We start from the raw sequence: 25,681 nt of genomic DNA, 5'->3' as shown, positions 1-25,681 counted from the left end.
AGCAGCAGCCGCCCGAGCCAGGCGCGCAGCCGGGGCCACATGCGCGCGGGGCCAGGGCGAGAAGGGGAGGGCGCGGCGGCCGCCCCCGCCGGCTATAAATCGGGGAGCGGGCTTAAAGCGGGGCGAGCCGCCGCCGGCCCTCCCGCCGCGCCGCGCAGCGCCGCGCACGGCTGCGCCCCGGGAGCCAGGGGCCGCGCGGGATCTGCGGATGATGGCGCGGTAGTCCAAGGCTCCAGCGCGCGGCGTGGTCGCAGCAGGGCTGGCCCGAGGCAGTCATCGCGCGGCCTGGCGGGCTTGGGCTGGGACTCCCCTGCGCGCCCCGGGGCGGCACGGAGGAGACCCGGCCCGAGCCCAGGCGCTGCACCCCTCCGCGCCAAGGGCAGCGGCTACCCGCACAAGACGTTGGCTCCCTCCTTGGTACTGGAGATGGGGTGCTTTCTCCACGCCACGGGGGGGCAGCAGCCCAGGTTAGGGGGTGCAGGATAGGGTTTCAGATATGCACAGTTCCGGCTGCCTTTCAGGAGCAGCGGCCCAAGACAAGGCTTCCCCGGGCTAATGGTAGGGCCCGGCCTGCAGTTTTCCAGGGTCTGGGGGCGAGGGGGCTTCACCCTCATTTGTTTTCTTTTAAACGGAGGTATGCTTTGGGGCGGGGGCTGGAAGACTGAACTGGGGGCCCTTTGCATGCACAAAGGAGGGACTGCACCCCTAAACCACAGCATTTTGCTATCAGCCAGGTACATGCTATTAAGGTCACAGTGCACAGCTGCCGCTTTATGCATGCACGAGGGGTTTCCTTTCAAAAAAACACGGATAGTATGATAGAACGTGCCTAAAATCATTGCAAACAGTAATTCTGGACCTTCAGTTTCATGAGTTTAGGAAGTGGTGGGCTTGTGCTTCTGCTGTGAAGCACACATTTCTTTTCCCCGACCTCCTGGTATCCAGGCTTTGGCTAGGAATGATAGAACAAAAGAAGGTAAGGAGAGGACCACGTGGGTGCATCCAGGCCAGCGCCTATTGTATTTATTCTTATGATTACTGCTGCCATTTTATTGGTAGTTTATTTTTCTCTACGTGTAACCCTGTTTGAAAGCAGCCATTGTACAAGCGGCCTACAAAAGCGACCAACACACAAAGCAGTCCAAAGGCTCAAGGCGCTGTACAAAAACGCTGCCCGAGAGGTAAAGAGAATCAGTCTATCGCAGAACCCTCACTTCCGGCTTCCACTAGAACACAGCCGACATATGCGTGGCAGGGCCATGGTGCTGATCTGCGTGGTTGATGCCGCTCTCCACGTCGATTCCATGGTGACAACCCCAGCTTTCTATCCAGCCCTCTCCTTCCTCCACTCCCTCCCTGGGCTGACACTCTCGTTTAATGGGGGGGCCTGAAATACGGGAAACCTATCGTGTTCTCTTGGCCTCCCTTGTGTTCTCATGGCTCCGCGGGCGCCGTCTGTAGGCCACGCCCCCTCCTGTGAGTGGCAGAGCGGATCCAGGAAACAGGTGTTGTCATGGTGACAGCAGGCGGCTTCCGGGTAAGGAGGAGGGAGCGGCGGTGCCGGCGGCGGCTAGGGCGCGTTGCCATGGTGCCCAGCAAATGCCGGCCTGCTGCGGGGGCCCGGCCGGGCCACGCCGTTTCGGTAAGCGGGGAGCCTGGGCGGGGGCCCGGCGCGGCCCCCACCTCCGAAAGGCGGCGCCGGTGCTGCGGGCGGGATGCCGCTGGCGGCTCCCGGTCGCCTTTCTTTGTTGCGGAGCTCCTCCCCGCGTCGCTGGGCGGCGTGCCCCCGGGCGCCCGGTTGCTTTTGAGGACATCCACTGGGTCTGACTTCGCAGTGGGTGCAGTCGTCTGCGTGGGGGGGGGGCGCGAACCTTTGCATGTTCGAGGGGGGGCTGGTAGCCTGCCGTGCATGTTCCGATAGAGGGGAAAGCCTTTGCATGTGGGGCGGGGGCTGTTATCACCCGTTGCTTGTTCCAGGCGGGGGGAAAAGCCAGCCTTCCATGCTGTGAGCTATTCAGACAGAAAAAGGACCCACCACCCTGCGCCTGTTCGGAAAGGATCGCGTGCATGTGCAATCCTATGCATTCCCTAGCCGTGCATGCCTGGGAATGCTGCCGGTTCTGGGACCTTTTCTCCTTTCTAAGCAAGCATAGAATCGTGCCATTAATGAATTGGATGTATTTGTATACTGCTTTTCCAGGTGGAAAGCCTGAGCACGAAACAATAAAATGGTGGCCAAGATAAAATGCCAGTGTTTGCTTGTGTCTGTTTCGTGTATTTTATGTCTATGCAGCAGTTTTGAATTTGTGTATCTGCCTGTGTATATATAACATATGTACATATGCAGCGTGCGTTTTGCAAGAAAAGCGTGCACTGTGGTAGACTGTCTCCGCAGAGCACCAACAAAGCCCAAGAAAATCAGGCATGCAAAATATCGACAAGACACATGTAAAAACATTTGCAAAACATGCTTGGCATGCAGCTGTGAATGGAAATGATGTGCACAGGTGTTTTTGCTCTGCGGGTGTCCTGTGCACATTGCCTTTGTGCCTTGTTGGTCTGTTTTGCATGCATTTTTGCAGCTATTACTGCATATTGTGAATGTGTTTTCTGGGTGTTTGTGTGTGAATTTTGTATATATTTAATGGCTGCTTACAACCACAGAGAAAACACGCTGTTAGCACAATTCATATGAAACACATGAAGGCGTAATGTTTTTCATGTGCTCAGCTGACTTGCGTTATGCTTCTTTGAACATCGGCTGTTCTGCATGTGTCTTTTGTGGGTGGCTTGAATATGTACGTGTTGATGCTTCTTTGTGCGTATTGCTAGTGATGACGGGTGGAATTTTTCCCCCGGTGCCCTGGGTTTTAATAGAAACAAAATCTTTTATTAAGTTTGTTGTTAAAGCTGACTTGTATGCCAACTGAAAATACAGTGTTAAGCAAACTTGTCTGTTCTACATCGTAATTTATGCTTTCAGGCAATTATGTCTAGCAAATGTGAGGGAATACACATATGCCACTAAATAGATTTGTGTCTTGGAGTAAAATGGAACTAAGAAATAGTGACAGCATAATTGAAGGTGGCCTGATACCCTCATTAGAAGAGAGCTGGTGTCTATTGAAACATATAAGTGGTTGTCAACATAGCATGCACACTTCTTTGAGTTGCTACAATTAATTAGTAGTTTTCGGTATTTTTGATATTTTCCCTTAAACATAAACAATTAAAAAGATGTGCCTTTTTACACTTTCAAAAGTATTGCGGTACAAAATGTTGCTCCGATTAGCATTGAAATAATACTAAGTGGGCTTTATTTTTGCCCCTCAGTTTTTTCATTCCATGTCGTCGTGGTGACCTAGGGCAACAAATTACCATGGGGCACTTTTTTAGCTGAATGGAAATAAAATAAACATGTTAAATTAGATATCTGTCCTTCTCCAGCTTGGTGCTCCCTGCTTGTTGTGGACGGCAGTTCTCATCAGTGCAGCCAGCATGGTCTGGTCAAGAATGGGAGTTGTAGTCTAGAACAACCGGAGAGCCCCAGGTTGACTAAGTTAGGGCATTAGAACATGCTCTTCTGTAAACCACAGACTTTCCTACACAGCTGAAAGATTGAAAACTGGCACATTTTCAAACTGACCCTTTTCAGGAAAAGTCATAACTGTATTACACACATTGTGTATGTTTTGTATGTGCGCTTTATGTGTATCCGGAGGGCCCAGTTGGATGTACCTTCATTGTTCAGGCTCCATCGTGGTGCACGATGATGCTCTGCTGGAAAAAATGGGAAATTAGTAAAAGCAAATGCTGACTGGTTTTTCCGATTGCGTTATACAGATAGTAATGAGATTCAGTTTTAGCAGTACAAGCAAATCTCTGCCTTACACAGAAAAAGCATTCGGTTGTAAGTGGAAATCATATTTTGGTGTTTAGAGATTTAGCCAGCACACGTGTCAACCATCGCACTCCATTATAATAAATTATGTTAGTTGACATACTAGAGAATTGCTTCAGATTGCTATGTTTATTTCTTGGAAACCTTTAAATGGCACAGTTGATTTAGATGCATAGTTCATAGAATATTTCATTTTTGCTGCCTTCTTTTTTTTATGATCCATTTCTAGAAGTTATTAATAGCCATTTCTAATTTGCAGGCAAACAATTATGGGCTTCAGTTGGTTCTCCAAAGCACATCGGCAGCAGAAAGAACCAAACCTGTGAGACCTGAATTTTTATTATCCAAATATAGAGAATCCAAAAGTATCAGTCTGTACAGTGCTGTGGTGTGCTGGATATTTTGTGATGTCTTGATGTATCTGCAATACCTTGTGTGAATTTTTTTACATTTTCATTTTTTTCTTTACTGTCAAGTTATATGTTGATATAACATATTGTTATATGTATTTGCATGACCTCTGAACAATTTCTTCTGTATCTGCTGTGTGTGCTTACATGTTAAAATGAATAAAGTTATTCTTACACAGATAACCAGTAGAAGTGTTTAATCCTGTTTTGTATTTGTTAGATTTTGGTACCACCTTAGAGCATTGGACCTCTATTGCTAGGTGAACCAGAGCCATGAGCAAACAATGGTGGAGAGACACCCCGGTGTTCACACATCATGCTATACAAACCAAAGGTTTTTTTGCCACTCACACTTGCAGAAGAATTACACGAAAGCAGTTGGAAAGTGTGCACTAGCACGCTTGATTATTCACAGCTTAAAATTCAGGCCTTTTGTGGCATCTGGGAACAGATGTCATCTCTGGTCCTTCTCTCTCCTCCGGTCCGCCTTGGTCCATTTCCCATCTTCCAGTCTTGTGTTCAGATTATTTTTTAAACAATACTGATGCAACTGGTATGAGAAATATCCTGCAGCAATACCAACAGAGAAAGGAGAAACGAAAAGCTGCTAATACCCAGTATGTACATGTCCCTCCCCAGTGCAGAGTTTATAAAACGCTTGCATCGAAGTGTAATGGTTTGTGTTGAAAATTTACTTTTTTATTGCAGCTGGAGCTTAGATTACACAAAGACCAACCCTATCTTCACAACAAGTTCTTGCAGCATGAACTGGAAAAGAACTATTCAGGAAAACTAGGTAATGTTGGAAGATGAACTCTTTCCAAAATTAGGCATGCAAACTATTACAAGGAAACATGTATTTATAGCGGTGGCTTACTTTGGGCTCATTGGCAAGATGACCGTTAAGCCGCAGTGGGTTGTGGTGTGTGCTGGCAGCCATTCTGAGCATTCCTGGTTTGTGGGCAGGGGATTGTTCCCATGATTTGTGGTTTTGCGTGAACCCAGGTGGCAGGGATGGTTTGAGGGCTGCTTGTCCCTGAAACAACCTTTGGTTCATACAACATGTAAAACCTTGTTAACCAGATGCTCGTCCATGGGATTGCAGTGTTAGTTTAATCTGTGGTGATATACAGCATCATGGTGAGGTCAAAATTCTTATTTTTTCCCCCTGCAGATGGCAGATTAAGCCCTTTATCACGCAACAAAAAGTTGTATGTCCCCGTATCAACAAATTTTGCAGATATTCCTGGACTGGAGATGAAATACAGTGCAGGATCCCTGGCAGCATTTGGCGATTGCTCTTTTCCTACTCCATCAAAATACAGGCTTCAGCAGGGCTGTCATAATGCCAGTGGAAATGTTCCAGGTAACTGATGTGAATTCGTCCTTTGGGGGGATGTCGGCCTTCAGGTATGCTACATCTAACTTTAGTGGGCTGGGCAGAAGAAATGAGATGGCGAGACCTCTCCATCAGCCTGCTTGGAATTGCTTCTATGGGGGTCCTCCTTCCCCTGAAATAATTCCTGCAGCAGCTGTTCCACCTGATAAATTGTGTATTAAACCATCAGTACCTGGGATTTGCGTTCTCTCTTCTTCCTGCTCTTTCCTCCTGTATTGTATCTCAGTAGTAGAACCGGGTAAGCCTGTTTATTGCTTGACAGTTGAAATTTGTAAAATATTTTTCTGATCTTTTTGACGTTGTTGTTAGTTGCAAAGTCATGTCCGACCCATCGTGACCCCATGGACAACATTCCTCCAGGCCTTCCTGTCCTCCACCATCCCCCGGAGTCCACTTAAGCTTACGCTGACTGCTTCAGTGACTCCATCCAGCCACCTCATCCTCTGCCGTCCCCTTCTTCTTTTGCCCTCAATTGCTCCCAGCATTAGGCTCTTCTCCAGGGAGTCCTTCCTTCCCATCAGGTGGCCAAAGTATTTGAGCTTCATCTTCAGGATCTGGCCTTCTAAAGAGCAGTCAGGGTTGATCTCCTCTAGGACTGACCGGTTTGATCGCCTTGCGGTCCAAGGGACTCGCAGGAGCCTCCTCCAGCACCACAATTCGAAGGCCTCAGTCCTTTGGCACTCAGCCTTCCTTATGGTCCAGCTGTCACAGCCATACATTGCAACTGGGAAAACCATAGTCTTGACTATACGCACTTTTGTTGGCAGGGTGATGTCTCTGCTTTTTAGTATGCTGTCTATATTTTTGACATTAGATATTGGCTTTTTCTACCTGTTAGAAAATATCACTTATGGGAACACAGCCTTTCCCCTGGTGCATCGAACAGCCGAAGAAAAAACGCAGCACTCTGACAGGTTGACCCTTGAAAGGTGAGGATAGAATTGGACATGTTCTATTTTTTTGTAGTCCTGTCTGTGGCAACTTTGAAGAATCATGCATTGTTTTGAATAGTACTTGCAGCCCGATGCAGCATAAATTCACCTCAGAAGGCCCATTAAATTCAGTTGATGCAGGATTTCACCCTTATTCGTGTAGCTTGATCTGTGTGCCATCTTGTACATGCGTACGCAGAAGTAATACCAATGAGTTGGGTGGTCTTACTCCCAGACAAGTGTGTACAAGATCTCAGCCTTAGGTGTGACTGGAAAGGCCTTAGGCAGTGGCTAGAAGTTACATCTTCATTAATAGAATCTTCCCATCGCTAATTTACCAGGTTTTCTCTGGGATATAACAGACATGAAGGAAAGGAATTGGAGGAATATTTGTATCAGATTCCTGCTTTCATTAAGTTACTTTAGCCACCCTCAGGGGAGAATAAAAAGATTTTAGATGGAAAGGGACCTGATACAAAGAAATAACAAATTAACTGAATGTAGCAGTTACTGTTCTGGGGACATTGTTGTAGTCAGAATACCACCGAAACTCTACCTCACATCCCACGAAATCTGCTGCATCTGCAGATGTTTACAGCTGGCCAGGTGACACTTCTTGGTGTCAACTTTGTTCCTGCTGGGAGAATCCATTCCCGTTCAGGAATAACGAGTGAGCCCGGCACCAAAACATTGAAGGAAATGTATTTTCCCTCTGAATGGAGACATGTCAGCTGAGGGTTCCAGCCAGCCATTCACTCCAAATGGTGTATACCTGAACCCTCTTAACCTCTCCCCAGATTATATTTTTCTTTCACAGCTAACCCTCACCGTCCTATACCTAACATATTCCTTGAAAACTGACTGAGTACTGACTGAGCTGAGGATTTGTAGGTGTGCGTCCCTGTAGGATTGCTTTCTTCTTAAAGGTTTTGTACTTTTGCAGACAAGCTGAGTTGTTCGCGCTGTCTTGCTTTTTCAAGGTCCTACTAAAACCCCTTTTCTAAATCTTCTCCTCCTAGACAAAAACTGACGGTTTGCCCAATCATTGATGGAGAAGAGCACCTCCGTTTGCTGAACTTCCAGCACAACTGCATAACTCGCATCCAGAATATCTCTAATTTGCAGCATCTCATTTTCTTAGATTTGTATGATAATCAGATAGAGGAGATCAGTGGACTGTCTACTCTGCGGTCGCTTCGTGTCCTTTTACTGGGAAATAACAGGTAAAAGGAAGAAGGGGGAGGACAAGCTATAATTAGGAGTCTCCGCGACACTTGGTTGGGGTGCACTTTCTAATATTTGGTCCTACATATCCCACATTAGTTTTCCAAACATCATTTGGAAAGTGCAGCTTCCCTAGACATCTCTCTGCTGAGTCAAATCTAGCTTTTAATTAATAAATGGAGTGAATGGCAGGTAATAAAATTAAGGATGTGGGAATTCATATGCTTTAACTTTTCTTAGATTGGAAGTGATAGGATTTCCAGTATTACTCAGGAAAATGTTACGGTTCGATTTACCGTGCATTCTTCCCCAGTGGTTTTTGTCTTGTCTGCTTGGGTAATTCACTGTACGTCTTCCTCCCTGCTTTGCCCACAAGCCAGACACTCTGCTTCTAAGGCAGCCTAGCTTCAGACTAATGGACGAGTGCTTGCCCTGTTTCGCTTGTCTGCCATCCTTTTGACGGCGCCACTGCTTTGTGGCAGGGGTGGATCAGTGTTGTCTCTCTAGATCTCTTAAGCTATACATGCCTAGAAGTTCATGAGTGCACGGCAATTTTCACCTTGCTGAATCAGATTCTCTGTGACGCTTGATCTGAGCTGGCAGCAAATACGTGTCCCCCACTCCATTTCTAATGAAAATCCTTTGTCGATGCTTAAATGTTTCAGGATAAAGAGAATATCAGACCTGGATAACCTTGTAAGCCTTGACGTCTTAGATCTCCATGGGAATCAGGTACATTGCTCTTAATTCATTAATGTTACCTTTTATGCATGCACTAAATGTACAATGCCGTTTAAAGCTGCCAAAATTGAAAAGCATAAAAAGAAGGGCAACAGATTCAGGGAGAAGAACCTTATTTTGGTGAAAGGGGCAGGATAGGCATCTAATCAATTAATAACTCAAAGCACTCCTCAAGGATAAAATAGCCCACTGGTTATAGTGTAAAAAAGAAAAAGGCTGGGGGAAGAAAAAGGTAAACAAGCCAATTCAGGCATCAGTCCCTAAGGAGTTTAAGGGGAACTGTTTTGGTAGGGAAGGAGCCCAATGGCTGCAGGTAACGGTGGGGGAGCGGGGTTATCCACCTGCTACAGTAACCCACCTCAGCTCTCTTGGGGTTTCAGGCTGGAAGGCTTCTGAGCCCCACCTGGAGGTGGTGGGGACCAGCCCTGAGCTTTTCTGCAAGCACAGCACATGCTGTGACACTGAGGGGTCGCAAAAGGACAGGAGAAGAACAGTCATATGAGTGGAACCAGCCACAAAACACTGTGCTGTGGAGTTCTAGCCACACACCCCGGTTTTTCGCTTCCCCCCTCTCCAACATCACATTCTATGGCCACTGGGCAGCTCTGTCTTCACCGGACTGTTTCCTTAGCTGTTTCTGCCTGCCCTGTGTTTCCTTCCACTAAAGATTTTTCTCTTTCAAACCTTTCTGTTCCCCCAAGCGTGCTGATCCTTCTGCCCCTTTGCTCATCAGCCTGTTTTGGATCCACCGTGGTCAGAACTCAGCGCCTGAGTTCGCTGTTAGTGCAGATCCACTTTTCCTACCTGCTGCCCTCCAACCACATTGGGCTGTTAACACCTGCCTTCCCCCCCTCGCCTGGCTGTACTTACGCAGGGGGGTGGGCATGATCTGCATCGTTGTCCGATGCCTGCAGAGGCTGCTCAGGCTTGTGTCTGTGAGGGTTGCTGCAGCAGGTTCTGTGCAGTCAGGTGTGCTCAAACACCTTGCAGTCTCGAGTCCCTGTAATGTTTGGGGTGTGTGTGTGTGTGTTTCGCTTTGCAAAAGAATCTGTTATGGGAAGAAATAGAGGAATTCCACTAGCACTGTCAGAGGGAGTTTATAAATAACCTCTCCATGAATTCTTCATGAAACCCAGATTCCTGGTGTTCAGGTTGGTGCTGTTGCTCTTTCGAAGGCAGGAATGGCAGTGCCCTTCGGAAGAATCCACCTTTTGAGCATTCTCCCCTTCCAACCCAGAGTTCAGCCGCTGTTCGTGTCTGCCCCGTGTTTGGCAAATCGCTTATTTCAGTGGCCAGTGGACATCCATGAGAAGCGAGTACAGTTTTTTGTCCTACAGTGGCTATATTACACATGGTACTTTTTCACCTCTGGAATTAGTTTATTATATCTGTGTATACTAATAAGTTCCGTTGTCTTGCGAGGGACCGATTCCCAGAGGTGTTCACGGGGGTGTAGCTGAAAGCATTTAGCTCTTGCACTTCTCTAACATTCAGATGTATAATTCATTCTTAGAAGATAAGCTGCTTGCTTTCCAATATTCTTTGAGGGAGAGGCAGGGGCGCTTAATTGCCGAAATACATATCCTTTGTTACAGATTGCTGTCCTAGAAAATCTAAACCATTTAAGTGACCTCAGAGTGCTGAATCTCGCCCGGAATTGTTTAACATATATCGAAAACCTCAATGGACTGGATTCATTGACAGAACTTAATCTTCGATATAATCAGATCAGATTTGTGGTAAGTGATTGAATTGAATACGTTTGCTCTTTTAGAACAGCCGTGCTTGGAGGGAGCTGTTTTGCCACTGGAACTTTCAAAGGGCAAAGCAAAACCGTTCAGCTTCTGGCACGGCAAACATCATTTTCACTTTAAACAAAAAGGTGTAAGAGATCTTTTGTGCAGTGCTTATGTGGTGATGCTTTGGGTGTTTTTCTTCTTCTGGTCATGATAGTGAAGCCATTTGTAGTGGCTGGCTGAATTGCCCTCATGGTGAATAGCAGTGGAGCAGGGCAAGCAGAAGGCTCCGGGCAGGAAAGGAGGGAGAGGCTGAGACCTGAGGCCACGAACAGAGAATTGGAAGAGAAGGTGCTTCGCGACGAATACGGGGGAGTCAGAGTGGGCCGTAGAGGAGAGGTACCCATGGCGGAGGAGCTGTCAGGCTGCTGTTCATGAGATGGTGCTGTAGAGGTGATGGAGGCTGAAAGAGTCCCCCAGATACATCTGTGTGTGATGGAGTGTTTAGGATGCTGTGACTGAGACCTGACTCTCAGTGTTTAGTGGGTGCAGAGCGAAATTTCACTTCAGAGAAGTGCCCGGTGGCTGAATTCCAGTGGTGGAATGAGCCACACCTCCCCAAATGCCAGGCTGCTCCATCGCACGGCTCTCACTGCTTTTCAGCCTTTTAGAGTGGGGAAGGGGGGCATACCGACTGCTTGATTGGTGGCCGAGGGAAAGGGAGTGGAAGCAATGAAGGAGACATGGCCTCTGGGTCCCCAGGGCTGAGGTTCTGGGTCTTTGACCTATAAGCTATAAAAATCTAGCAGTGCAATTCGTTTGGCATCACCGCAGGCTAGTAATGTTTAAAGCAAGTTTGCACCAGAACAATTGTTAAAAGGATGGTGGATTGCCATTTAGAAACTATCTTCTAACTTACTATTTCCTATCATCAGGTTATTTTGTTTGTCGGAGGAAGCCCTCCCATATAGTGACTGATGATCTTTCGTTCTGAAACGCAGGAGGTTATATATTCTTGATGCCTGAAGGAGAAAGTATTCCTAGCTTTGTCCATATGCTCCAGATAAAGTGTACATTCCATGCAAATTTCCTTCTGTTGCTGTGAACTTTAGTTATTCATCGAGGCTGCTCTGTGTTCAAGGTTTGCATAATTTGCACAAAGCCCAGTTCTTTCATCTTCAAAGTCCAGGTCCTAACATGAAACATAATTAAAGGATAAATTAAAGGATAAAGTCTTGAGTGGCAGAATGCACCATACCACTTCAAAGCAGAGATGCAGCTCATGTGTTTGGATGCTAACATAGCAGGAAGAAGATTGAATGGGAACTTTGTCTGGGCTTCGGTTCTTGTTTTTTTCACTTTTGGAGAATTTTTAATGTGGGTAAACACCCCTGCCTTCTGAAACGGTACACCTGCTTTGCCGCTGAGAGTTGTGCCATGTTGTTTTGTGGCGGTTGTAGACAAGGCCGTGAGCGGTCAGATGTGGTGTGTTTTCACTACCTGAATAACCATGGCACCGTAGTCTTTCCTTTGCTTCCCCAAAATTCATTTGGCCTTTCTTGATCGTGAAGGCGTATGCCCTGGCCAACAGCTGGAGGAGCCAGGGATTTGAGGGACGGAGCGATGGAAGTGGGTGGTCCTTGGCCGTCCCCCTCAGAATTCCCTGACTTCTCTGTCTTAGCTGCAAACCTCACCATAACAGAGAAAACTAATTTCCCCATCAGGAATACATTGGTCCCTCTTGTGTAATGTAAAGTATTTTTGGTGGCCTGGTTGTGGATGGGAGACCAACTGGCCTATATAGCAGAATTTACCATGACTTTGCCGGCTTTGTCAGATGGTGCCTGATAAGGGCCTGGTAGAGCATAGACTATTGATGACTGCCTGTCTGCTTGATTCTTAGGATTGTAAAACAAGCGGTTTTTTTTTTTTACCCCTTCTTGTGTTTGCTTGTTTGTGTTTTGCACTGCAGTTGAGATATTTTAACTGTTTGTAAGTTGCCACAAGAACCAATGGATTGGGATCGAAATGGCAAAGCCAAGTTCCACGCTTAATGAGTAACATATATGCAGGGATTCTGTCCCATTTCTATAAGGAGCCAAAAGGACATTCTCTTGAATGCTAGGTTTGGATGGGTTTTTCCTTCTTTGGATCCATGTTGACTTTTCAAAGTGTTTCCTCACACTTGATTTAATTCCTGGCTGCATGGGTTTTTTTTTTTTTAAATTGAGGCATTTCTGACAGTTCTGTTCTTAACATTGTGAGCCGCCCCGAGGCTTTGTTGCGATGGGGGTGGCATATAAATGTTTTAAATAAATAAATAACATTTAAAAAAGAGGAGTAATGCCAAGCATTGATTTGGTATAGTTCGTTCTGTCCCTTCAGAATCTTCAGAATCACCTAATTCTTTTGCATGCGTGGATTACGATTTAGAGTTTTAAAAGAGAATTTAATATGTGATACTAAGTTCCATAGCCTTGACTAATTGCACTCATTTATGAGAAGAATCTGGCTGGCCAATAACTGCATGGATGAGCACATGTGATCTGTAGGTGCTTGTTTGTTTGCATATTTGTTTGCATTTTTATGTTGCTTCTCAGACAGAAAAGTTCCCAGAGCTGCTTGCACAGAATTGGTAAAACTCCCAGGCCCCAAGTATACAATTTAAAAGGACACGGCACACCAAGAGTAATGGGGAAGGAAGTTACGCCGGTTTGTTTCAAGGCCTAACCATTTCCAGTTGCAATATCCCTTTTGCACTTTCGATTATTTGTTCAGCATATCCATTTCCGCACAAACCTTTTCAGCCATTTTATGTGAAAGCTTGGAAAGGGGTTCTGTGTGGAGCATCACAAACAGAATAGTGTCATTATCTTTAAATGCCATTTCTTCCACGTTCTCTCTCGCCTTTGGAGTATTCTGCCTATTTTCTGCAAACCCTGTGGCTTCCCGGCCACCTGGAATTAAATGGATGAGACAGGAAATGACAACACTGAGCAGGAAGGCAGGTGACCCAGAAGGAATCTCGCTTGGTGCCGTGCATGCACGATAACCTCCATCTATTTGTGTGAATCAGGCCAGACAAACCGTGCTCCCCGCCTCCTTACTCCTATACCCACAGACAATAGGTTTAATTAAAACCTCCGCATTACCCACAAGTCTGCAATAGAAAGATAGGAAGGCTGCATCAACTGCTTTGATGGTGAGCACGGAATGAGAGTTAAAAATGTGAAAGATGCACATCATCCGTGTTACGTTAGATGCATGCTCTGTGGTGCTTTGTGACGGTGTCACGTGGGCAGAAGTTTAGTGGGATGTCTGAGACTGTGTAGTTTTGCCTGATGTTTAGGAACCCAAAATCTATATGGCAGACTAGGTCTTGTGTTCCAGAGTTGGGAGGGAAGAGTTCTTCTTAAATTGCAAAACGACAGACTAGTTCGCTTCTAATTGCGCAGGTCAGAGGTCCTGTGGGTTGGGCAGTGCGCTTGTCATCAGACCCTGAGGTCCTGTGTCTTAGGATATCCATCGTCACTGGCTGCAAATGGCAGACTTTTCACCGGAAGATCTCCTCACGCATGGCTGTGCTGACGAGCGGGTGGCAGGGTGACTCATGCAAGAACCAATCAGCTGTGCTGAATTACAGGCACTCCCCGTGTTCCCCGAATGTGATCAGAGCTGGTCACCGTATGCCGCAGACCGATTCGCCCGGGAGGGCTGGGTGTGCATCCCCCTCTGTGTGGCTTCTCTAACGGGGCTCCAGGCAGTTAATCTCCAGGGGAAACCAGGAAGATGTGCAGAGGGAGCAGAACGGCTACTGAAAGCCTCTCGCTGCTGCCGGGCGGATGGTGACGTGGATGAGTTGGCACTCTGATGCCTCGGAGAGCAGTGTGGCTGCAGAACGGCGTCTCACCGCACACGCCGTTCGATTGCGGCACCCTCCCTCCCGGAGCTGGAACGCTGAGGCAGCACCTTGGCTGCTTCCCGGCAAGCCTGCTCAAAAAGAGGCCAGTGCCAGCCGCCGCCTCCCCCCTCCCTAGCACTCCTTCTGTTGCGAGCGGTGCAGCTTATCTTCTGAGGAGGTCTGTCTCCTTCGTAACCTGCACCACAGAGGATGGAGCTGTGTGTTCAGCGGCGATGCGAGCTGCGGCAAGGCGACAGCGAATAGCACTAGGCAGTCTCATCCTCCGGAGAAGTAGAGCGGTCAAAGCGTGCGTGCGCTCGCTCGGACGCTGAACTGTTGTTTTCTCTCTCATTCTAGAAAGATGTGGACACTTTGCCCTGCCTCCAGCGTCTGTTCCTCAGCTTTAACAATATATATCGGTAAGCAGAAACTGGGGTGGGGGGTGGGGAGTGAATGTCAGCTTGTTCTCTCTCAGTAACTCCCTTATTCCTTTAGATGTCCATGCTAAATGTTTGCAGAGAAGCATTTGTGTCTGACCGGTAAAGAAATAGTACATGGACTACAAGAGCAGTAATAAACCCAAAATGTAGCTAGGCCTTTATCTTTTTAAATGCACAGAGGAGAAATATTATCTGTCCGTCTTAAAATATGACTGTACTGTATCTCACAGTACAACACCCTGTCATTGATAAATGCAGATTCAATATTAACAGAGACAGTTTTTAAATGGGTTTAATACTGGCAGTTTTAAAATTCCATAATATGGTTTAGATTATCCAGGCCATTGTATTTACTGCAGTCTGTAACATAAACTGAGAACTCTTTTACTGAAGTTACTGGCTTCCATTTGTACAGGTTTCTGATCATCTTTTAAGATACCTTATAAGCAGTTTTTTCTCTTACTGTGCATCTTTTGAACTAGGCCATAAAATCTGGCCACAAAGCCAATAGTATGCCTCCTTTTTCCTGCAAAGAGTTGGTAACATTTGAGAATAACGCACCTTATTATTTGCAGGGGAAGGAAGAGTTTGTTTTTATTTTGCATTTATATCACGTCTGCTGAAACGTTTCATTAAGCCTGTTTTGAAAAGTGCTACCCATACCGTTTTCCTGGAATGTGCTTAACGCCTTTGAGCATCATTACATGTTGCCATAGTTTTGTTTTCTTGACATGCTGGCTCCGAGGTGATTAAGTGCCGCAGCAACGCCTCTTTGCTGGGTGATCGGCCAGGGTTTGCAGCACCAGCCATGTGCGGCAGGCCGGGGCGGGGTCTGACTGAGCTCAGTAGGATCTGACCAAGTCGAACTGCCTCTGTCTGTGTTCCGTTCTGGGGGGTGTGTGTGGAGACGTGGGGCAGGGAAGTGATTTTAATCGCAATCGGCAAGAGATGGCAGCTCTAACAGTGCCTGAAATGTTGCCTGCAGGCTGCAATTTAAGGCGAGGGAGAAGAGAGACCACTTGCCAGATATGTGACCTGTATTGGTCAGAGTTATAGATGTTGCAGCAGTGCTGAAAACGGAAGCCTAATACTTGGCACACCCCTCTCCAGAGTTTAAACTTGGCAGGATTACTTCGACGTGAACACACCCTGCCTATGAATCAAACCCAAACACTCCAGCTTATTGTATCCCTGCCTCCTTAGAAAGCTTCGCTTTCAGCGATGCCTGCATTGTCTTTCGATTCATGTGCTGGGACGGGAACAGCCGTTTCAAGGCTGCAGTGGTTTCTTGCTCTGTAAACTCTGCAAGCAGTTGAGAATTACTTTCTGGTTTGGTGCAAGTTGGCATCATGTTCCAGCGTCCAGCTTTCTTGCCCACAGAGTTCCACTAGAGGAAGAGAGAGATGTGTCCGCCCTTCTATGGGGGCAGTTAATTTTCTAGAAGGGAAGAATCACCGTACCGCCCTTGCCATTCGGATAACCTGTTCCCTGGCTGTGACATTGGAAGGGGCCCTTTTCACAGCCCCATCACGGGTGGAGGTGTTTGCCTTCCCGCATGCTTGCTCCCAGGCGCCATGTTGCTTTTTATCCAGCAGATGGCAGAGCAGCTGATGGTGCGCCAAGCTTTCCTCCTCGAACTTCCTTTCATGGCTCCATCTAGCTGCTGTGGTGTTGCCAAGTCGAAGTGAGGGTGTGAAACGTTGGCCCTGCTCTGGTGCCTGGTGACTGAAGAGGGAGGAATTGCACCTGGAGGGGGTTGTGCCATTTTCCCTCCTTATTTCACGAACAGGGGTCGTGAGTACCAGCCGGAACTCTGGCACAGAGGGGAAAGAACCAGCTCGACCAGGAACAGCCACGAGTTGCACAGCCACTGGTGGAACTGAACCTCGGCCCTGAAACTGAACCTGAAGCCCTTTAAGGCAGACACATTCGAGTTAGGATCTCTGGAGGCAGCAGCCCTGCAGAACCGCTTCCCTTTATGCCCAGGGTGTCTCAGTCCCTAGTTCAAGCAGTGCCCAAGGCCAGCCTTCCCCAGCCTCGAGCCTTCCACCACCGCTTGGACTGCAGCACCCAGAATTCCCAGTCAATGGTCCTGCTGGATGGCAGTTCTGGGAATTGCAGTCCAAATGCCTCTGAAGGCCGCCAGACTGGGGGAGGCTGCCCACGAGAATTGCTGATGGACGTTAAGAGCCAGGCATTTAAGGCTTTCTTTAACCTTTAAGGCTCTCCGTTCTGCACTAAAGGGGCACAACTTGGGAGTAGGGGTAAGAGCTTGGGAATAAAAGGGCCTCACTTGATGGGCAGGTAGTTTTTGGACTAAGTGGTATCCTTGCAGCTATCCAAGGCACTATGGCTCCAAGCTGAAGCCTGCCCGATGAAGTCCCCCTTGGGTATCCCTGGGGAACCGTGTGCTGCTATGCATGGTGAAGCCAAGATGTCAGACCACAGTGGAAAAGATTAACCAGGTGAAAAACTCTTATCTCTTAGGGGCTGATGGAAGAAAAGAGCCTTCCCCTGATGCAGTGACAGAGTTTCCCTTCCTTAGTACACAGCACGGAAAGGCATCGAACTACCCAAGTGGGGAGAAAGCAATCCCTTCCCATTTGCTTCCCTCCCGGGTGCGGGGTGCGCCCGCCTATGTCTCGGAAGCGTGCTGGGGCCTCCATGCCCGGGGAGGGCAGTCGGGGTGCGGCCCACCGACTGTCCACGTGCGCCCTGCAGCCGGCCAGTCCAAAGGCTTCTCAGCCCACCAGAAAAAGGGTGCCCCGGTTTAAGGATTCAGCGGGGCTTATTTACGGTAGCACAGAGGTATGTTTCGAGCCGCCCTCGCCACTCAGCATGACACGTTCCCTTGGCGAGTTCCCCAAGGAGAATCCGGAGACGGGGGCAGCTGTGTTGATCCTTATCAACAAACCTGTTCTAACTTTTCATCTGCTGGGAGCACATCTTCTACAAAGCAGAGGGATGCAATTGCCTGTTCAAGACCAAATACTTTATATGACGAGTGAGGAAAATTTTATTGTAGCTGAAAATCCATTTGTTTCGAGCTCCCCAACCGCTGGGAGGATTGCGGCTAAGTTCGGAGGGTCTGGGCCAGGGTGGCCGGGAGAGGGATGAAGATAAGCCCCAGTATCTTTCCTAACAAAAAGGGACATGGATACAAGGCCTGGCTTCACTATTCCACCGATTATTCGATTTTCTGATTTTTAAAAATATAAAATATACAAGCTCAGGTCCGTCGAAATGCTCGAACCTTTTCAGCACTATTGATGCACATGTTGGAAAAAAGCAATACAATCAAAGTAGGTTCTTATTCTTTTTGTAAAAGTACTGTCTCCCTGCCCCCTAGAATCAATTCTAACATTGGAGAGTCTACTCTGGACTATCCCTGGAAGAGGCACCTCTAAGTGGAACTGTGGAAGATGATTGTTTCATCATTCATTGAAAGTATTTATTTATTTGGAATTCTTGTATGCCGCCCCCTTCGCATAAGCCTCGGGGCCACTTCCAACAAATAAATATGAATACAAATACATAAAAAACTGGAAACATCCTGGCAAATAGTATAAAACCAATAAATAATCAACAATTAATTAAAATAACATTTAAATAAAAAGGTCTTGGCCTGGCGCCGAAAAACAAATGATGGTGGCGCCAGGTGGACCTCTCTGGGGAGCACATTCCATGAGTGGGGCGCCACCACAGAGAAGGCCCTCCTCCGGGTACTTACCCTCCTGATATCTTTCACAGAGGGTTCCCAGAGAAGGGCCTCTGCTGCCGATCTCGGGGCGGGAGGGCAGATGTGGACGCAGGCGCTCCTTTAGGTAACCAGGTCCCAAGCCGTTCAGGGCTTTGTAGGCGATAACCAGCACCTTGAATTGGGCCCGGACTTCATTGGGGAGCTGATGGAGGACTGGGGTTATACGAGAAGAATTGGGGCGTAGTAGGGGGGAAATGGCTTACAAACAGTCCTTGCCCAGTGGCTTATAATCTGAAAAGTTACATCATTCAAGCAAAAATGGCATGCGGTGGGAAGAAACGACTGGCAGGAGTGATGGCATGAAGCTGCATCGCCTCTCCTCTTGGGGGGCCCTCACCCACAGCCCCCTCCCACACACTCCCTCCTCTTCTCTTGGTCTGTTCTTGTCCTCCGGCGCCTTCAGCCCAGTGTTTGAAGATCAAAAATATTTGTTGATTTCTGATTAATATTTTACATCTCTGCAAAGTTTAATCTAGCACGATGAAATGTCAGACAGGATTTGTTTTATGGATCCAGCAAAGATCGTGTCTGTAACCTTTCAAAGACCCAAACTTGGGAGCGATACCCATTTCTGTACTGGAACATTGTAATCCGAATCAGTGAAGATTGTTCCTGGTGGCAGCTTCCGTGGCCTTTTTCCTGGCTTTCTATCTATCTGGGAAAACCAGACATAGGAGATACACTTGGGACACAACAGTTCGCTTTGGGTGTGGCTCAAGAATTGACATCCTCCTCATGCTGACATGTTGGCTCTCCTTTCGCCTGAGCCTTTTGCCGTTTTCCACTTTGCTTCTGGCTCTGCCCGTGAGACAGTATTCTGTATTCTGTTCCTAACTCCTGGTGGAGTCCAGGCGTCTAGTTATTCCCTGAAGCTCTGTTCAGACTGAGAAGACCGTACAGGTCTGATGTCTGCCCCCCCGACCTCCCCACAAGAAGACGTAGCTTGGCAAGCTGGACGGTTCTTTGTTCCTATCCCGACTGATCCAAAAGCTTCCCGTAAGCCTCTCTTGCTGGCCATGGTACCTTCCTTCCATTCTCTGAGCTGCTCCCTGCCTGCATTTACTGCAGAGGCTTTACCAGCAGCAAAATTTAAATTTGGGCACTTTGTGATTCCTCTTATTTATTCTTTTTTCCGCCAAGCCTGCAACATGCAACATTGGGTTATATATAGGTGTGCTTGGGATAATTGAATATTTTTGGTCAAGGAGAAGGGAGTATATAAGTCTAGAGGGAGTGTACAAACTTTGCATCCTGTTACATTTGAGAGGAACATGAGAACGAAACCTTTGCAGATATATGGGAAGAAAGTGTACCACCTCTTGCCAAAATATATCGTCGTCTGATGTGGAGTATAATAGTAGTGGTTATATTTACTATTGGAATTGTGTTCTTACTGGTTATTTGTAAGGTAAATAGGTAAGGACACCCATATCAATTATTTTATATTATTTATTCATTCCATATTTTTCCAGACCGCCACAATAGCCGCATGCTTCTCTGGATGGTTTACAGCCATTAAAAGCCCATGAGTGCTTGTATGTTCGAGATCCATGACTGTTCCTTTCCTTTTGGCTTTTTATTCAGATTCGATGACATCGTGTGCCTTGCTGATTCTGCATCCATTTCAGAAATCACCCTAGATGGCAACCCCATAGCGCAAGAGACATGGTACAAGCCTACCGTTCTCCACCATATGATGCAGCTCCGACAGCTAGATATGAAGAAAATCACCGTAAGGAAAACCCTCGCAAGAGTGGCTTGCCGTGGATTAAACCCATAAAATAAGCAAGGAGTTTGTTTAACCAAAACTGGCACTATCTCATCAGAATTTGCATTGCAGTTGTTAATGACATCTATAGCACTTCTTCTGTAGCAGCTCATCTCGGTATTTATTGCCATGGAGTGCAGAGGGTGGATCAGCTAGTCCTTCCTGGCCAAGGAGCCTTTGGACTTGTTTTTGAGGTGCCCATTTTGAGATCACCCTGTGAAGCCCCTCTTGGGATCCCCCCTCCTTCAGAGGTTAATCCAGGTGGCAGGAAGAATCAGGGCCCCCATGTTTCTTAACTCCCTCTCCAGAAATAACCAGGCTGCTAACTTTGTTTTCCATTAGCTACCACGTTAAAGCAGCTTTGTGTTATAAGACTCAGCTGTTGTGGATTGTTACTTCAGATTTTATATTTTGAAGGGGGTTTTTTTCTCTCTTTGGTGGGGTGGTGGTAAATTTCGTTTCTATACCACCCCATAGCCAAAGCGCTCTCTCCGCGATTTTGAGCATCGTAACAGTGTGGGGTGCTGCCTTTGAAAGTAAGAGATCTTTTGGAGCACTTCGTGACACTGCTGGGAAATTCCTAAGCCCTGTTGGACACATCAGAAGTAGCTCAGCTTGGATCTCAGCCATGGCCATCATGAGTTTTAAGCTGAGGCTTAAGAGAGCACCTCTTGGGCCTTGGACCAGCGATGGCAAGCGAGCTGCGTTTCTGTGAACAGTGCGGTGTGTGAATGTGTTTCATTTTCCCCCCGCCTTCGCCCAATCCACACCCCCGGAGTAATAGCGATGCTTTCTCTGCGACTTCTCCCGCCTGGCTGTGCCTCTGATCCGAGCCGTACTGATGCCCTTCCATTCACATCGCCCACTAGATGGAGCCGCAAGCATGGCCGATCTGTTGTCGTGAGGCTCCCCCCCCCCCCCCCGCCTCTTGCAGGTTGCATGTGGAGCTGGGGCAGGGAGGCATTAAAGGGGAGGCAGCTGGACATATGGGACCCTCTCCGGAAAAGGGAGAAACAGGCAGCCAGCTGCTTTGTAGGGCTAAGAGTTGGGTGCTCTCCTGTCACCTATTAAGCAACAAAATCGCCAGTTGCAGTAGGGATTATTTTTATTCTCTTTCCAGTGCTCCTGGTGTGAGTGGCATTTTGCAAAAAAGTAGAGAGCAGACACGTTTCTGCTCGTGCTGCAAGGGGTTTAAAATCTAAAATCAGGGATGGGTGAGGAGGGGATGAGGGGGACGGGGAAGCAAGAGGTGCTCCGTCTGGCGTTTAGTTTAGCCCAGCAGAATAGAGCACGGCGCCCGGAGGGACAGAGTTAGGGTCTTGCATCCTTGCCCCTGTTCTGAGACTTCCCCTTCTTGGGGGAACGGAGCAGGCAAGGAGCTCCGGCTGTGGTCCACGGCTGGGCCGCTGCCAGGGGTGCCACCAGGGCCGGCTTCACCCGAGTGGGGTGGATGCAATTTGTCCAGCTTGGGCAGCGGCGAAAGCTTTCTGGAAGGCTTCACTGTATCCAACTCAGGGCGCTTCCGACCAGTGCGAGCCTCTGAGTTTTGCATACCAGTAGGATGGTGCTGTCTCTTCGGGACTCTTCCTCTAATGGACTGGCAGGGCTCCTTGCGTCTTGCGCATCCCACTGTAAAGTTGCTTTGCTGCTTTGCTCACCTAGGAAGAAGAGAGGCGCATAGCATCGGTCGCGCTACGGAAAGAGGAAGAGAGGAGGCGGGAGAGCCACAAGCAGACGCTGTTGAAGGTACCAGGCTGGGCTCTTTTGAGCATGAAAGCTGACGCGAACTGCAAGCTCGTGTTCCCTCCATGTGCTGCCCCCGGCTCTGTTGCACTGATGCTGAGCATTTCATTTCAGGAGAAGAAACGCTTAACCATTAGCAATATTGCCCGCCAGTGGGAGAACCAGCAGAACCGTTTTGGCCTGCTGCCTTCTAGCCAAGAGAACAACAAGGAGAATGAATCCTGCCAGAACAACAGAAGTGCCGCTTACTTGTTTCCGGAGGAAACCAGGTATGTGTCATCCTTGGTATGGCACGACTGTCGCCCCCTCCTGGCGTGTCAGTGAACTGTTCCCTTCGCTTAGCAGGTTGGGGGTCCAGGTGCTGGAGCAGGGTTGGGCACCCAAGAAATTGCCTTCTCCTGAGCCACAGAGCTCGCCATCTAGCCCAGTATTGTGGACACTGGCTGGCAGCAGGGTTTCCGGAAGCAAGAGGCTTTCCTAGCGATCGGTGCAGGGGCCTTGCAAGGCAGGGGCTGTGCCACTGAGCGGGAGGAGGGGGTCTGTTCCCCTGCATCGCCCCACCTACCCACCCACCCAAATCTACCCACGCAGTCCAGAGCACAGCCTGCTACGCGCAAAGAGCAAATGGGCTGCTGGGAACGGCTTGCAAAAGAAATGGGTGCAGGCGCTTTGTGCGAGTTTGACTCGGGGGCCTGCCCTCTATTCAAGAAACCATTTTAATTCATCAGCTGCTGCTTCTGTGGAAGTGGACAAATGACCTTCCATTATGTTTGCCAGGTTGCCTTTGCAGGGATAACCACCTGTGCCATCCAATCCACTGCCGGTGCACACTACACACAGTTTAGTTGTTTCATATCAAATTGCCCATTGACAGTGCGATCCCACCTCACTGAAACACGATATTTACAGCAGCTTTGAGGATAATACCCAGGAATATGCAAAGTTTGCCTAAAACTGAGAGCATGTTTATGCTGCAGGCAAAAGCTGGTTCTCTCTTTCCAGGGTCTCCAGGAATTGTAGTTTGGGTGAGTGAAGACTAAAAAATTCTTAGCACACTGAACAATCTCTCTGTAAACTGTAGGCCTTCAACTGGTATGTCATGGCGTGCGCGCGCACACCCACACACACTGTATTTGGGAGCCCCTGTTGTGGGTAGATTCTCTTAAGTCAAACCCTTCAGGACTTCTTTGTGTGCTGCTTAACTTTGCTTAAGGAGAAAGACAAAAACAGAGAGATGGCGGGAAGAAGCAGATGAACGCATGCAGTTGAAACATGAACGTAAGCCTTGTTACATTTGGGGTGAAAGCAAGTCTTCAGTTTGAAAGCGTTGAATCCTACTGTTTAAGCAGCAGCAACCAAGCACAGGTTCCCCCTGTTCATCCGCACCCTAATACTCGCGTAAGCGTCTTCCATTTTTAGAAGGCCCTTCCAGAATTATTTAGCCTTTAAAAATACTTGATAGTGGTTTTAGTTGCTGGTAAAAATGAGCATTTCCTAATCACTAAAAGACTCACATAATCCTCCCTAGAGAATTCTCAACTACTAGTTTCCCTTTGGTGTTTAAACCCTGTGCAGAGTTTTCTTTTCCTCCCCCACATGACAGCATTATTTAAAATACACAAGCAGTTCAAGAAGATCAAACAAACAACTGGATAATGCACATCCAGCAGAATGAAGCTGTTAATTCTTTGTGCGTGAATAGCTCTCGTAAACAGAGGCTTCTCTGAACAGCCTCTCAAGCCGAACCGTCTGCCTTCCCGGCTGATGCCTGCACCTGTGTTATTTTAGCAGAAACAGTATTTAACTGTTACTCTGATGATTCATAAGATAATTTCTGGGATTATTGGTCTCCCCCCCCCATAGCTTTGATTTTGCCTGCCAAAACCAATGGTTGTAATTTAAGTTTTCTTGTTTTTATTTTTAACACCAGAAATGTATATATGTATGTGATGATGCCTTCTATGCATCTTTGAGGATTCTAAAATGGGAAATTAGCAAAGCTGGAATGTTTATCAGCAGAAAAAGCCAATCTCCCTTGACATCCTTTCTATATGCTGGGTTGTGTGTGTGTGTGTGTGTGTGGGGAGGTGGTGTTGTCTTTTCAAAATGTCTGTTGAACTCTTGGGCTGATGGTTTACTCTCTGGGCTGATGCAAGTCCAGAGGGCTTTTGCCTTTGGGCACTGGCTGGATATGGTGCAAAACAGAGCTGTCAGGATGCCGACAGGGACTGGGCGTTATTCTCATATAACCCCAGTGCTCTATCTGCTCCACTGGCTTCCCATCGAAGTCTGGGCTCAATTCAAGGTGCTGGTTATTACCTATAAAGCTCTAAACGGCTTGGGACCAGGATAACTAAAGGAACGCCTGCTTCCCTATTTGCCCTCCCGCCCCGAGATCGGCAGCAGAAGCCCTCCTCCGGGAGCCCTCTGTGAAAGATGTTAGGAGGGTGAGCACCCGGAGGAGGGCCTTCTCTGTGGTGGCGCCCCGTCTATGGAATGCGCTCCCCAGAGAGGTCCGCCTGGCGCTGTCATTATATGTTTTTCGGTGCCAGGTTAAGACCTTTTTATTTAATCAATATTTTAATAGGTTTTAATATTGAATTTTATCATCATATTTTCGTTGCAGCCAGAATGAGTCATTAATTAATTAATGTTATGGTAGATATTTGTATTTTATTTGTGTGAGCTATCCTGAGGCTTTTGCAAAGGACGGCATACAAATATGAATGAATGAATGAATGAATGAATGAATGAATGAATGAATGGAGGTACCTGACCATACCTGCCCTTCGTGCTAGACCGATGTCTGTTGACTGTGTTTCCTGTGAAACTGGATTGCGTCTGTCCTGAATCTGCTAACCGTGTCTCAGAATGATCCTGAGTCTTAGTATTATGGGAAGGGATGGCAAAGGACCTCTGCCGAAGCTCTCTGGGTGGTTTACGACAAAAGCCCACCAAACAGAAAAGTGAAGGGCGATCCAAAGAGTATGTGGCAGGTGCACCCAGGTGGAACGCCTGGGGCCAGGCAGGTTTGTGTGGAAGGGAAGCGATCCTTTCACACGGAGGTAGGTCAAGACGTGCAGAGGAGGGCAGGATGCGTTCCAGTGGAGCCAGGCTCCGGGAGCCAAGATTTAGTGAGGATGCCAGGAAGTCCTTCCCGATGGTTAGGACCCCTGCGGCATGGAATGGGCATCCACGGGAGGTTGTTGAAGCCCCATCGGTGAGGGTGTTCAAGGAAGGCTGGACACGCTCCTGGTAGGCATGTCAGGAGTGGAGCCGGCTGGAGCTGCGGGTCAGACTAGATGACCTGGGAGGCCCCTTCTGACTCTCTCTGTTTCAAAACTGGCACGATTGCTCCATGCAGTTGGTCCAGGTGGCTTTTTGAAGGTAATCCAATCAGAGGCGTGTTACACAAACCCAACCGAGACGAAAAGCACGGCCAGTTTGTATTTGTGCTGCCCCTGTGGCAGCTTGAGCTTCCAGAGGCAATGCCAGATCTGGGAGCAGCTTGCCTTCCCTGGCTGGGGGTAGGGCTGGATAGAGCCGCTGGCTCTGGGCTAACATGGGGAACCTCCGAGTTGCCCGCCCAGGATTTAACAGGGGTTCTGACCTGGCCAGAACCAATTGCCTGGCTGTGTGTCCTCACCAAAGCTGCCGCCCCCATGAGGCACGCTGGATCCATGTGGGGGAAGATGGTCCCCATGACTGAAGATGGGCCCTGCAATG

General features: G+C 48.0%; 1 protein-coding gene across 1 annotated transcript in view; it reads left to right on the top strand.

Moving 5' to 3' along the window:
* The first annotated feature begins 1,580 nt into the window (after nt 1-1,580).
* The window catches only part of LRRC49 (leucine rich repeat containing 49), a 36,889-nt gene continuing 12,788 nt past the window's right edge, over nt 1,581-25,681 (top strand). The window contains exons 1-12 of the mRNA XM_044439026.1: nt 1,581-1,642; nt 4,161-4,223; nt 5,020-5,107; nt 5,486-5,677; nt 6,549-6,639; nt 7,662-7,865; nt 8,532-8,598; nt 10,203-10,346; nt 14,602-14,663; nt 20,029-20,176; nt 21,875-21,958; nt 22,070-22,224. Of these exons, the coding sequence (XP_044294961.1) occupies nt 1,586-1,642; nt 4,161-4,223; nt 5,020-5,107; nt 5,486-5,677; nt 6,549-6,639; nt 7,662-7,865; nt 8,532-8,598; nt 10,203-10,346; nt 14,602-14,663; nt 20,029-20,176; nt 21,875-21,958; nt 22,070-22,224 (1,355 nt within the window). The 5' untranslated portion in view covers nt 1,581-1,585. The remainder of the gene's footprint in view (nt 1,643-4,160; nt 4,224-5,019; nt 5,108-5,485; nt 5,678-6,548; nt 6,640-7,661; nt 7,866-8,531; nt 8,599-10,202; nt 10,347-14,601; nt 14,664-20,028; nt 20,177-21,874; nt 21,959-22,069; nt 22,225-25,681) is intronic.

Source organism: Varanus komodoensis, unplaced genomic scaffold (genome assembly GCF_004798865.1).
Source record: "Varanus komodoensis strain SLA01 unplaced genomic scaffold, ASM479886v1 scaffold33, whole genome shotgun sequence".
Lineage (NCBI taxonomy): Eukaryota > Metazoa > Chordata > Lepidosauria > Squamata > Varanidae > Varanus > Varanus komodoensis.
The sequence above is the reverse complement of the archived record's forward strand: the minus strand, read 5'-3'. Positions and strand labels throughout refer to the sequence as shown.